The sequence below is a fragment of the Aythya marila genome (genome assembly GCF_965140915.1).
Source record: "Aythya marila genome assembly, chromosome: Z".
Lineage (NCBI taxonomy): Eukaryota > Metazoa > Chordata > Aves > Anseriformes > Anatidae > Aythya > Aythya marila.
The window spans coordinates 33,874,313-33,887,202 of record NC_139080.1 but is presented as its reverse complement, the minus strand read 5'-3'; the positions used below and the strand labels follow the sequence as shown (position 1 = coordinate 33,887,202).

Here is a 12,890-nt window from a genome sequence, read left to right as displayed (position 1 = left end):
TAATTCAAAATTCATGTGTGTGTTTACAGAAATGATACGGGGGTGTTTGTGTCAGACATCGTCAAAGGAGGAATAGCAGATACAGATGGGAGATTGATGCAAGGAGATCAGATACTGACTGTGAATGGAGAAGATGTTCGAAATGCTAACCAGGAGGCTGTTGCAGCTTTGCTAAAGGTATCAGGAAAACAGGAGATGGTTAAAAGTGAAGAGAATGAGATCCAGATTTTTGAAAGCTTAAGTTTTATTCAGCCTGTGTTCAGACTGTTGTTGAGATGTCAGGGAGAACAAGCTTTGGATCTGAATTTAAATTTCTGAAGGCTAGAGCATTCAGATTTTCATATTTTGCCTGATAAAAGTGAGAATAGAGGTAGCACAAACTGCCATATCTTTATATAATAAAAGACCAATACCTAGAGCAACCTAGAACTTAATACTGTGTTTTATGCAACAAATGCCTATTTGTTTAACTATCTCATATTTTTAGAAAGATACGTAGAATTGCCTTTAAATTATACAGAGCTCATCAGTGTAGTTGTGCCAGAAAGTGATTGCTTTAACAGTTATTAGTCTTCATCTTTTCTTTTTTTTTTTTTTTTTTCTGTGTTTATCTTGTGTCACGTTACATCAATTAGATTTTATAATGCCTTTCTCAGTGAGCAAGGCATCTAGGGTAAGAAATCACTTTCTCACAAAGATAACTGAAGTAACCTCCTGGCTGCTGTTCTCAGAACGAGAATTCCTGTTCTCAGTAAACGTTGTGTATCTGATCTCCTCCATTTCCAAATCAGAATGAAGTCATACCTACAACATTTTCTGTGGTCTGGCAGGAAGTCCAACTGGTCAGCCAGTTTGTCTGTTTTCCATACAGAGTTTTGAAATACTCTGTTGCATGTCAGGATTCTGTTGAGTCAGCATTTTCCAATGAAAACCTTCCGCTGGAAAAAATTTAACAGCCTTTATTGATAGCTGACTCTTGGTTATGTAGACATAATCATTCTTCTTTGCATTATTTTAAAAGGTATATTTTTCCAGGTCTTAAATAGTTCCTCCAGCCTTTTTTTTTATTTATTTTTTTTATTTTTTTATTTGCCTAGGGTGAGCACTTTTTTTTTTTTTTTTTCTAATATTTTCAGTGTGTGACCATAATTGAAAATGTCACAACTGCATCTGTGTTCTGATAGTGAACTTGTTAATGTGCTCCTTTGGGGTAATAGTACTTTCCAGTTCTTACCTGATACTTTATTTTGTATAAGGACAATGGGTTTCTTCTTCAATACTGCACTTTGGATGAAGTATTTCTTCCTCATATGCTGCACTTCTACATCTCCTCTTAAAACACCATTAAAACATCACTAAAACACCATTTCATTTGGAAAGTTTCTATCATTTTTGTTAGCTGGCAAGAATTTTGGAGTATACAATTAAGTATACTTAATTAATAGTCTCACTTATTATTTGTATGTTTAAGTTTTTGATACTTCATCCCACTCAGTGGTACTTCTAAATAATTGTCCTGGCCCTGAGAAATGTGGTGTCTAAAAGACCTCAGATATTATTAATGGTTCTGTTTCTTTCACACAGTAAAAATGGATAAAAGCATGATCACTCACACACAGGCAGTCATCATTTTTAGTTCAGGTTTTCATTCACAAGTGAATGATCTACAGCGAGTTGTCTTGAATTGCCTAAAATGTATTTTGTTAAAAAGTTATTTACAATCTTTGTAAAATCCAAATGTATTTAAACTGCCATAAAACCACAAGAATGTGTGAAAATTCCTCCCGTTCTTGCAGTGTTTCTTGTTACGTATCCCCCAGATATGTGAAAAGTTGATACGTTTTTTTCCCCCTCATTTGACTTTAGATTTATCAAATAGGAGACTCCAGGAAAAAAAAAAAAAAGTAAGAAGACGGAATGTGAAGTGATTTACTCACAAGTTCAGATGGAAAGTATTACCTCCCACTTTCACACATAATAACTTTAAAATCTCATTTGTGGGCTTGCATTTTATGTGAGGATGTGGTAATTTTACAGGAGGAAAGCAGCAGGAAAGACTGTTAATGTCTGAGCCCTGATCAAGTCTTTTCCAGGACAAGAAGAAGTCAGTATTATTTAAAAAAATAAAAAGTAATTTAGTAGTAAATCTCTCTTAGCTCTAAGAGAATATCAATAGTATATGCTAGTATATGCTAGCTACAAAGATTTAGAAACCCTGTTTGAATGGGTATATTATGTTGTTGAGTTTGATATATTGGTCTGTTTCTTACTGTGAATTTTCTGATAAATTTTTGAACCTCTCTTAAGGTAATACAGCTAAGGTATGATAAATAAAGGCAGACATCTGTAACAGTAAATTCTTTAGTTGCGTAGGTACCAGAGATCATAGTAACAACTTCCCAGTGGAAAAAAGGGAAAAGCAAAATAGCAACAATACTTAGAAATTTCTGTATTTAAATATGTTGCAAATAGATAGATGTTCTTTTTGTATCATTTTGGAATTCTAGTTTTCTGAAGTGTTCTTGTGATAACACCTTACCTATCTGTTATCAAAATAAGCCTAACATCTCGGTTTCTAAATGTTTGATTGCATGGTGAATTTTCATCTGAGGTAGGTATCTATACATGAAATGCCTCAATGCTTAATGGAACTCAATGCTTAATGGAAACATTGGAACAGATATTCCAATGTGCAATCAATCCATATCACCCAAGTTCCTCTTGGGAGTCAGATACAGAAAAATCACTTAAACTACAGATAGATGTTTGGAAAACCTCCCACTCAAAATCTCTTTAGTTACATCAGTATGGATCCATATTAACAGGTAATTTCAAGAGTGGGAGAGAGATTGCCAACTACCACTTTAAATACCACACTGTCAGCTATATCAACAGAAATACTAAGTAATACTTGGAGGTCTTGTACTGTTTTAGTGCTTATTGTGAAAATACTCCACTTTTACTATTCTTTGAAAAATGCCATCTTGAAAGTACATGTTGACATTACTATTTAGAAGCCAAAACCACTACTCTTTAAAGAAAAGATAATGAAATTAGGCTTCATATGTAGTCCTCACATCTGTATTAGAATACTGTTTAATCCAAAAAGTTCTCAGCTCTGTATTGAATATCATTCAATAGTATCATTCAATCATAGTTGGTATGGTTCTGGACCTGCCGTGAATTCTGTCTTTTTCAGTTCTCACTGGAAGGTTGTTAGTGCTATATTTTCCCCTCTGTTCATACTTCTTTCTTCTTCTACCATCTAATAAGTTACTTAAATATTGTTGTTGGCTTTAATGTTGTAGATACAAGAGATATATTAAAAATGACTCTTTCTTTAGTGTTCATTAGGTACGGTAAGGCTAGAGGTCGGAAGAATAAAAGCTGGTCCGTTCCACTCTGAGAGGAGAACATCCCAGAGCAGCCAGGTTTGTAACTGTAAAACTGTTTAGTCTGGAAGAAAAAAAATGTGGTTGAACAGTGGAAGCAAATAAAAATAGTTAATTTTGTGATTAAAATTATTTTCCATGCACCTGATCCAAGATGAATAGAAGTAGGAGCTTTTATGCACTTTGCAGCTTTTTGGTAGTCATTTTACATGTTCATTTTAGCTAGTTGTATCAGTTAAAGACATGATCCAGCCAAGAGTTCATTCCAGATATAGTAGAGTAGATAGTAGAAATAATAGATTAGATTCCAAGCTCTACTATGTTGTCTAGTATGACTTTTAGAGCTCTTGCATGCGAAGTAGGGAGAGCTGATTGTCTTCATTACCGGAACAAGTTGATGTACAGTTTAAACCTGTTCCCTGGAGAGAGCTGAGTGCAGTAGGGTATTGTTTCAGTAATCTTACTGAATTTCTCTGTACCTTTCATACTCTTAACATAATCTTGGTCACAAGAAACAGGAAACCTTTAGCCTTTCGGTCAGGCTTTTCCTAAGTTTATTTGTTTTATTGTTGTTTTAATATTGTTTAATGTTATAACTCACACCAGTTGCTGCATTTGAATGCATCCTTGATGTGGTAGCAGCTCTCATTGTGATTCTGTGCCAATGTATGTATTGGGATTTCCAATAGGAGCTATTGAAATGAGAGAGTTCACAACTTACCTTAGAACTTTTTGTAGCTACAAACCAGATATACATCACCATCACTATCGTCAGTGATTGAACGTAGATGTAAATAGTTTAAGGTGAATCCTAATTAAACTGGGACTTTTTCTTTCTGAAATTTGGAGTGAACAGGTTAAGACTGGTTAAGGACTAAGTGTCAGTATCCCTTCAGAAAAGGATAATGCCAGTCCAGACAAAAATACACAAGCTCTGTGTGATATTAATCTAAGCTACTAAGTAACAAGTTCACAGTGTTGAATGTTTAGAAGAGTCTGTAAGAGTCAATGAACTAAAACCACTGTGAGCTATGTTGTTCCTTTACATTGTCCTGAGGCTGTAGTGAAAATCCTGGAAATTGTTTAGGGGAAGCTGGAAATTGTGTAGGTGAAACTGAGTGGAGAGTCCAATCTTAGTTTTCGCTTATGGAGTATCTGGATGAATGTGAGGATGCATGTGGGGATGCGTAAAGATTTGTCTTTTGTATTGTGTCCCTACCTTGGTAATGGTGACTGTCTTACTCACCAGAAGGTCTTTCAAGTGACAAAATGTGTAGAAATATCTAGAAATAAGGAGACAGTCAGAAGCAAAGTGTTGCACGGGTCTGTAATTACGCAATCTCTGTTAGTCTAATGACATGTTTCAAACAAGGAGCCCTCTAGAGTGTCCAGGAAACATATAGAAATTCAGTGTATCAGCTTTAACTGGGCACAGAAAAAGTAACAAGATACAGTAAAATAGACTGAATACAATGGGTTATAATTTTATCAAATTGGGTATCTGAAGCTGCTTTCTAATCCCAGTGTAATACTGTATTTAGGTCAGTGAAGGAAGTGGCAGTCTCTCATCCTTCAGCTTTCCAGCTTCTGGTTCAAGTGCACCTGAGGTCCTTGAAAGTGGTCTGAAGAAAATCTGTAAGTTTTTTTGACCCTTTCAGTAGTTTATATCTGTGTATTGGTAGCTGAGATCTGCTTTCTCTAACACATAGTCATAGTATACTATATGCCTGAAAGTGATTCCTTAGTCATTAAATTGTTGCAAGGCTGGTGGTTATTATACAGTACATCATATATCTCTTTGAATCACTTTTTATAAAAGAAACTAGCAGGTGTTACATCAGCAGTTTAGATGCTGAGAATCTAAGTTGAGTGAGAATTATTTTCTGTTTTATCTTAGTATGTCTTTAGTCAAGCTGTCTTACTCATTCTTGGAAAGTATGTGGTCAATTCTGGATACTACGTTACATTAGAATAGCTGTGTAATAGCTCTCCAGTGCTCAGATTTACACCAGTTACTTGTGACCCAAGTATCGCTATCAAATAGTTTCTATTCTACATGAGCATTGCTTAGCATTTACTCCAACGGTTGTTTAAATTGAAAGAATGAATGACTGTATCACCCATTCTAGAAGTATTTCAATGCTATTTATTTAATGACAGCTGCTTTCAAAATCTGTTTTAAAATGTATGTCTGTAATGAAACAGTAGAAAGCTAGAATCATCACAGTGGCTTGGATGACTTTAATGAAAAAGTTTCTTTTCTATACTGATTTAACTTTTTAAATTTATCTGACAACAGCTTCTGAAATACAGGGATTAAGAACAGTTGAGATAAAAAAGGTAAGTTATAGTATAAAGTGATATGTATCAAGAAAGGTTCTGTAAATGTTATGTGTATGTAAAGGAAGAAGTCTGGCCACCCAGTTAATCATTTAGAGGGAGGAACCGATGTAGCAATTGTTAAGTTATTTGTCTACTGGTTCTACTGATCTCCACTACCCATATTTTTAGGTAAAATAACATGACTTCCACCATCACATTTTGTGACCTGTTTTTAAAGCAAATGGAGAGAGAATTAGTAACTGTTACCAAACAGAGTTAAATGCAGGCACAGTTGTAGTGAAGCCAAGGGAACTGTACTAAACTTGCAAGTCCATTATTTTGTATTTCACATTTGTTTGACATGTGTTTTTAGTGGATAGGCCTTTATATGACAGCTGCCAGGTTTTCAACTGGGTTTCAATTGCCTTTCTCATTAACAGGAGCATAAGATCTAAGTTACAGACTGCTTCTGATTGTCTAAAGCACGTATATTTATTTGACTTTGCCTGGTATCCAGTTTCCTTGATTACGCAGATTGTGTTTAACTATTCTCTTTTTAACATTGAATCTGTGAATACCAATTTAAGATAGCAATTTTGGTGGTTAGGTAGTTGAGCATTGCACAGCAGTGAATAACTAGTTTTGTTGTGGGACGCTAGGGGGAGCATAAAGATTAATTCTCATCTGTAGGAGGTTCTTAGTAGGAGACTGATAATAAAGGACAATCAATCCCATCTCTACAGTTTTTCTTGCCAGGCATATACTGACATTAAAGGTTTGATGTTGACTTCTGTAAGTGTTCAGTTTGGTTACGAAAAAGCATATAACTGAGTCAGTAAATTGTCACCCTTCACTGATGGGAAGAACAATGTATTGTACACTCTGTGCTTTCCCAAAATATATTAACTTTTAAAAATGGCTTGAGACAAGCATATTCTGATTTTCATACAATAGGATTTTTATTAATTTTCAAGGTAAGCCTACAATTCTATACGTATTTTTCTTTCCAGAAAAAAAAAAATAATATTTTTTTTTCATGACAATAATAGGGCCCTGCAGATTCACTAGGAGTGAGCATTGCTGGAGGTGTAGGAAGTCCCCTTGGAGATGTTCCTATATTTATCGCCATGATGCATCCAAATGGAGTTGCAGCTCAGACTCAGAAACTCAGAGTAAGTTAATCGTTAAGAAGGTTATAAAGATTGCATGGGTTCTGCACAATAATTACTCTAGACAGGTAATAAGGTACCGATTTAATGATGCAGTCATGATTGCTTCTGGCTGTGACAAGAATTTTTACTATTTGGATTGACAATAAAGTAACTCAGATTGGTGACATGGTAAAAGGTAATTGCTGAAAGGTATATTAACTTGGGAAGGAAGTCCTAAAGAAATCTTGGGTCATAGAGCTGATAAACTTGTGAAAATTCAAAGTAGGAAGGATAGTTCAGAATGATGGATTATTTAAGTGAGCTACACCGGTGAGTCTCGTGGTCATTCCTGTATGTGCAGTCTGTTTCATATCTCATGTTCTCTGTGCTTACCTGTCTTAGGATAGAAAAATTCTTTTTTAGGTTCCAAGTCAAAGTAGGCAGTCTTAACTCACACAGCACTTACATGTGTACTGTATTGAATCTATATCAGAGGTTGTTGAATTTGACTAATGTTCCTTGGAAAATAGACAGTGTTATTTCAGGATTAATTTAAATATATAATCTCTTAAGAAAATGTACTACTTCGACCTGTCTGTATTCAGATGATTTTCCATATCCTTCTAGAATATTAATTCTGTAAAGAACAAGTATTTTTTTACACTGAATACACTAAACTTAAACATTGATCTGCTGATTTTGAGGTCAGATTTTCTACTTTTCCATCACTTCACTATGTTGTTGTGATGTTATCTTGTGTTCACAATGATGTTGTACCTTTGAGAGAAGTGTACCATGCACTCTTCCTAATTTCTTTCTTTCTGCCCTTTGTCACTGATACATTGTAGGTAACTCCAAGTACTCAAACCTGCGCTTATTGAAAGAAAATGCCAAATAAATCTATGTAACTAAACTTATATTGATAGTTATGTTTTCTACATTTTCTTCTGCAGGTCGGGGACAGGATTGTTAGCATATGTGGAACATCTACTGAGGGCATGACTCACTCCCAAGCTGTTAGTGTCTTAAAAAATGCTTCAGGCACTATTGAGTTGCAGGTAAAAAAAAAAAAAAAAAAAAAAAAAAAAAAAAAAACCTCCAGTGACATTTGGAATATTTTCTGAACATTGGTTGCTATGATGTATTGTTTTAGTATCAGTGTTCTTATTTTACTGGCTTTTTTTTTTTTTTTTTTTTTTTAAACTCATTTTACTGAACTCTGTTCTTAGGTTGTAGCTGGAGGAGATGTGAGTGTCATAACTGGTCAGCAGCAGGAGCCACCTACGTCCAGTCTTACATTTGCAGGACTAACTTCAACCAGCATTTTTCAGGATGATTTAGGGTCAGTAAATACATAATAACTGGCTTCTGTAGCCGGTTACTTAAGGTGGAACTCAATCTAAAATGCTTACAAATTGTTTTGTTTTGTTTTGTTTTCTCTTCAGTAGAATTAAAATGTTATTTGATTTCATTTTAAATACAGCTTTCTTCATTTCACTGAGCCTAGGTACCTGAGATTAGTTGATACACCCCAAATTGCTGTTCTCAGACTTACATAGCAAGGTTCTTTCCACAGTGGTACTTTGGTTTCTGTGATGTATTTTTTTTTAACTCTAGGCTATCAAAAATATTTAACTTTTGGGGTATACAATTGTTACCACTTCTGGTATACTACAAGGAACAGCTACGTAAACAAGTATTGCCTCAAATTATGTTATAAATCTGAGGCATTTTTCCAGGAACAGGGAAAGAAGGAATGGGGTTCTTTAGGCACACAAACCCACATTAAAAGATAGAACTTCAAAATTCATGTAGTCAAAGTTTATGTGTGGAGATACATCTATGAGTTATCTGTATAAACACATACGTGCAAATTAACAATCATAACTCAGAGTAGGAGAGAAACAATTAAATCTTGCAACAAAGTGATTGGCTGCTAATTTTGGACTTTTTTTTTTAGGAGGCATAAGGGGTTCCAGGATTTTTAAAGGTGTTTGCTAGGGAGACTTGAGGTACATTTGTAGTTATAGAGGAAATGAAAGTGCATTGCTTAGCTAGAAAGAAAAATGGTTTTGGTTGAACGTTATACATGTTAAATCATAAGTTCAGACAATATATCAATGCTCTTTTTCCCTTTCATTAGGCCTCCTCAGTACAAGACCATTACTCTAGACAGAGGACCAGATGGCCTAGGCTTTAGTATTGTGGGGGGATATGGCAGTCCTCATGGAGACTTACCAATTTATGTGAAGACAGTATTTGCAAAGGTAAGTGTAAATTTGTTCAGTCAATTCATTTATTAGTTCACAGCAGCCACTTTCTTAAAGCATGGCCTGAGTTCAATGCCAAATGATGAGTGGTTTCTCACAGCTTTTCTTGCCCAGTGCAAGTTCTGATCAAAATGTGCTTGCAACATTTGAACGATATAGTTTCAGGAAGATTTAGAATTTTCAAATGCATGAGACTTTGCATATGGCAGAGTCTTTTTCAACTCTCAAAACTGGAAATATTTACATACTTCGAAAAACAGCCCCCCTACCTTATGTTTAGAATTCATTTTCTTCAAGTAATAGAAGGGACCAATTTATTACAGTCTGAAAGGTAGACCAGCATAAAATAACTGAACTCATCTGGACCTTTGGAGAAATTCAGGTGGAACTGAATCCATACTGAATTTACTAACTCAGGGAGCAGCCCTGAGTTAGACTAAAAAAAAAAATGTAATGAAGAATACCAAATGTTTGTTGTAAGTCAAAGTTCATACGTGGATTTTGATTACTGGATTTCCAGTTTCTGGAAGCTATATCAGGTCATGAAAATCTTGCTGTTATGGTACCAGAGACTAGAAGTTACACTAGCTAGACCAACAAGATTAAAGTACAATAAAAATCCTCTAGATCCATCCTCCAGATCTAAGTGTTGTGAAAGTTAGAGAATGCAGGACATACTGCAGCACTGGCAGACTGTTCTATGATAGACTCTAGTCAAATCACTCTCAATCAAAAAATGTTTAAGGGGTTTTGTGTACTATACCCATCTTATTCAGACCATTGGGATGGTGCGGCAAGGAGAAAAAGAAATGCATGAGTCTGCAATTACATGTTGTATTGTTTCAGGGTGCAGCTGCAGAAGATGGACGCCTGAAGAGGGGAGATCAAATCATTGCTGTGAACGGGCAGAGTTTAGAAGGGGTGACCCATGAGGAAGCGGTTGCTATTTTGAAAAGGACGAAAGGAACAGTCACTTTGACTGTTTTGTCATGAACTAGCTGCTGAAAGGGGTAGGATTGACAAGACTATATTATTTACACTCTGCTTAGAAAAGAGAATTGAAATTTGTATAGCCTTCTTGCTCTTCCTGATTCACAGGACCATGTTACATCACTGAAGAAAAATAACATTTAACCATATTTTTGTATGCAATAGAAATATTTCTCCCTCTGTCAAAACACTGAAGATGGAGTTACATCACCTATGGAAAAGACATAATATTTTTCCTAGTAATATTGTAATGAATACTTGTAAGCCACTAAAAAAATGTTTTCATTAATAACCTCACAACAAAATTTAAATGCTTTGCTAAGAGGCTTTGAATATTTCAAATATGTGAGAACAATAAAGTCACTGAATCAACAACAGGATGGCATGGTAGAGTCAGAAAACAGAAATAAGATTATTGGAGAAAGAAAGTATTAACAAAATATGGAAATTAGGGAATGGGAGGAAAAGCATGTAACGTGGAGGCACATAATTAATGGACTTACTTGTGTGTTTTTTGTTTTTGTTTTTTTTTTATATTACTCTACAATGACCAAGTAGAAGGAGTTGGGAGGGGATTTTTTGTTGTGTTTAGCTTTGTTTTTTGCTTGTGTTTGAATTGTGTTTTGGATGGTGGGGATTTGTTCTCAGGCTGGAAAAATTATTTGCTAGTGGAGACTTATCCTGGTGAGAGAGTGCCCAGCAGCTGCAGTATTAGAAGGATTAAACTTTTCTTTCATAACAGTAGTTTTTTCTAGACTATGTGGGAGTGAAAGCAATCTCCCTAGCGTGAAATGTGTGTAAGCAAAGGTTGTCCTCTTGCAATGGGGAAGCCTAAATACTGTCTTAGTGCAGAAGTTTCTGATTGCTGCTTGAATGAAAGCCGTGAACAAACCACTCAGGACATACTTACTTAGCTGAATATACAGCCTAGGTTAATACAATGCAGAAGATGATAGTGTTACAATGTTGCTTGTCACTCTAAAATAAATAGCAGCAAAGATAAGGTCCTTCCTGGACCGAGGAGAGCTATAACCAGGGGTTGATGGTGGTTAGACGGCTGAAGATCAGTTCCAGTGGAGAAGAGGGGAGCAGTGAGACAGCACTGGAAGTCTTTGCATCGGCATTGAGCTGAAGAGGACAGCTGAGGATCACAAACATTATTTGGGGGTTGTTAATTTAAAAAGTGCAAATGCAAGATATTTTCTGGTAAAAAAGATGCAGCCATGGAGCTGTTATTTGGATAGCAGAGTTGTCAATAAATTTATCAACATCCTCAGTTTACTAAGGAGTCTTTAAAACTTTATCCCAAAATCATACCTACTGATACCACTGGCTGATTGTAGTCTCCCTTTGGCATGCCAGTAAATATGTTGAAGGTGAAAGACACCTAGCTAATTGGCATGCCATATACTTGCTGCTACATATACTGTAGCAGCAAGACCCTTCATGTTGATTAGCAAAAAAATAAAAATTAAAAAAAAAAATATCGGCCTTCTTGCTATATATATATGTGTGTCACTTGTCATTTAAGAGAACTCTCTGAATAGAAAATGCAGGCAGTGGGCAGGCCGTTACTAGAGGAAGATGTGAAAGACTAGCATTTGTGTTAGTGAGAAACAAAAACAGTATTAAGAACATCTGTGAAATAGTATTAACAAGTTGGTAGCTAGATCTAAGCGAGTTAACTAAAACCAAACAAAAACAAACACAAACAAACAAACAAACAGCTTTGTCTTATTAACTGTTCCAGAAGTTACTGTGATTGGCAAAAAATGAAAGTACACAGATGGTACCATTACTGACTGTTGTTACTGAATTGTTCTTGTGTGCTCATTCCTTGGTTAGAATGAGAGATGCATACATTAGAGTGTGTAAGGTTGCTTTAAATAGTATCTATATTTGTAACAGAAGTAGTGTACAGATATTTTGTTACTACTGTTGTGTCTAAATGGGGGATTTAATTAAATAAACAGCAAACTCTCAGTGATGAAGAAATAAAGTTGCAGGTGCATTTCTGGTGTGTGCTGGCTTTGTTCATTTTGTTGTGAAAGATTAACCCAAACTTTTTAATTAATAACAAGAAGTTAATGATATTCCTCTTTTTGTGAGCCATCTAGTAAAAGCTGCTTTATTTGTATTTTCAGATTTTAGCTTCACTCACAGTCTTTTAGCACATCAATAAGACAAGATACCAGAACTATTTAGAGAGGAGTAAGAGAGTGCTTTGCTTGTTTAAAACAGACAGTATTTAATAATTTCTCAATCTGTTTAAAAAGTCGTCTGTTGGGCATGGTTCTTGACACGAGCAATCAAAACATTGAGCTGAGTAGCCTGGAATTTTGCTTTTAGCTGTGACCATGGTGCTGGTTCAGAGCACAGGATCTCCCCCAGCCCCTGTGACAGGACAGCTGTTTCATGATCATGACTTAGTGTCTGCTGTGCAATGCATTATGAGGTGTAATAAAGTTAGCAGGCTTAGGGTGATTAGTTTGGTATTCATCATTTGGTATTCAGTGCAACTTCTCTATCACAGGGTTTAGTTCTGCAAGCTGCTAGGTACTGGTACTGTTCTAAGTTCTCATTTTGTTTATGTTAGCTTTTTGTTCAAGTAACCGTGTTAACTTTGGGACTTTACAAGATTGGAGCTAAAAGGCTTGGGTTCTTAAGGGCTCAAGCCCTAGTCTGTTCAAATACACATCGTTTTCTTTCAACTTAAGTCTAAGCTATTCAGTGCCAGTGATCTTAGGGTGGTATTAATGAAAGAG

The 12,890-nt window shown here is 35.5% G+C and overlaps 1 protein-coding gene across 11 annotated transcripts in view; it reads left to right on the top strand.

Moving 5' to 3' along the window:
• The window catches only part of MPDZ (multiple PDZ domain crumbs cell polarity complex component), a 106,006-nt gene extending 93,876 nt beyond the window's left edge, over positions 1 to 12,130 (top strand). For 9 of the 11 annotated variants that reach the window (XM_082783141.1, XM_082783140.1, XM_082783139.1 and 6 more), the window contains 9 exons: positions 30 to 177; positions 3,345 to 3,431; positions 4,934 to 5,027; positions 5,692 to 5,732; positions 6,764 to 6,886; positions 7,819 to 7,923; positions 8,095 to 8,207; positions 9,009 to 9,132; positions 9,982 to 12,130. In XM_082783141.1, coding sequence (XP_082639267.1) covers positions 30 to 177; positions 3,345 to 3,431; positions 4,934 to 5,027; positions 5,692 to 5,732; positions 6,764 to 6,886; positions 7,819 to 7,923; positions 8,095 to 8,207; positions 9,009 to 9,132; positions 9,982 to 10,128 — 982 coding nt within the window. In that variant the 3' untranslated portion in view covers positions 10,129 to 12,130. Of the gene's footprint in view, positions 1 to 29; positions 178 to 1,866; positions 2,057 to 3,344; positions 3,432 to 4,933; positions 5,028 to 5,691; positions 5,733 to 6,763; positions 6,887 to 7,818; positions 7,924 to 8,094; positions 8,208 to 9,008; positions 9,133 to 9,981 lie in introns of those variants that run through there. The other 2 variants (XR_014319345.1, XM_082783137.1) reach the window with 2 other exon arrangements.
• Positions 12,131 to 12,890: the final 760 nt, after the last annotated feature.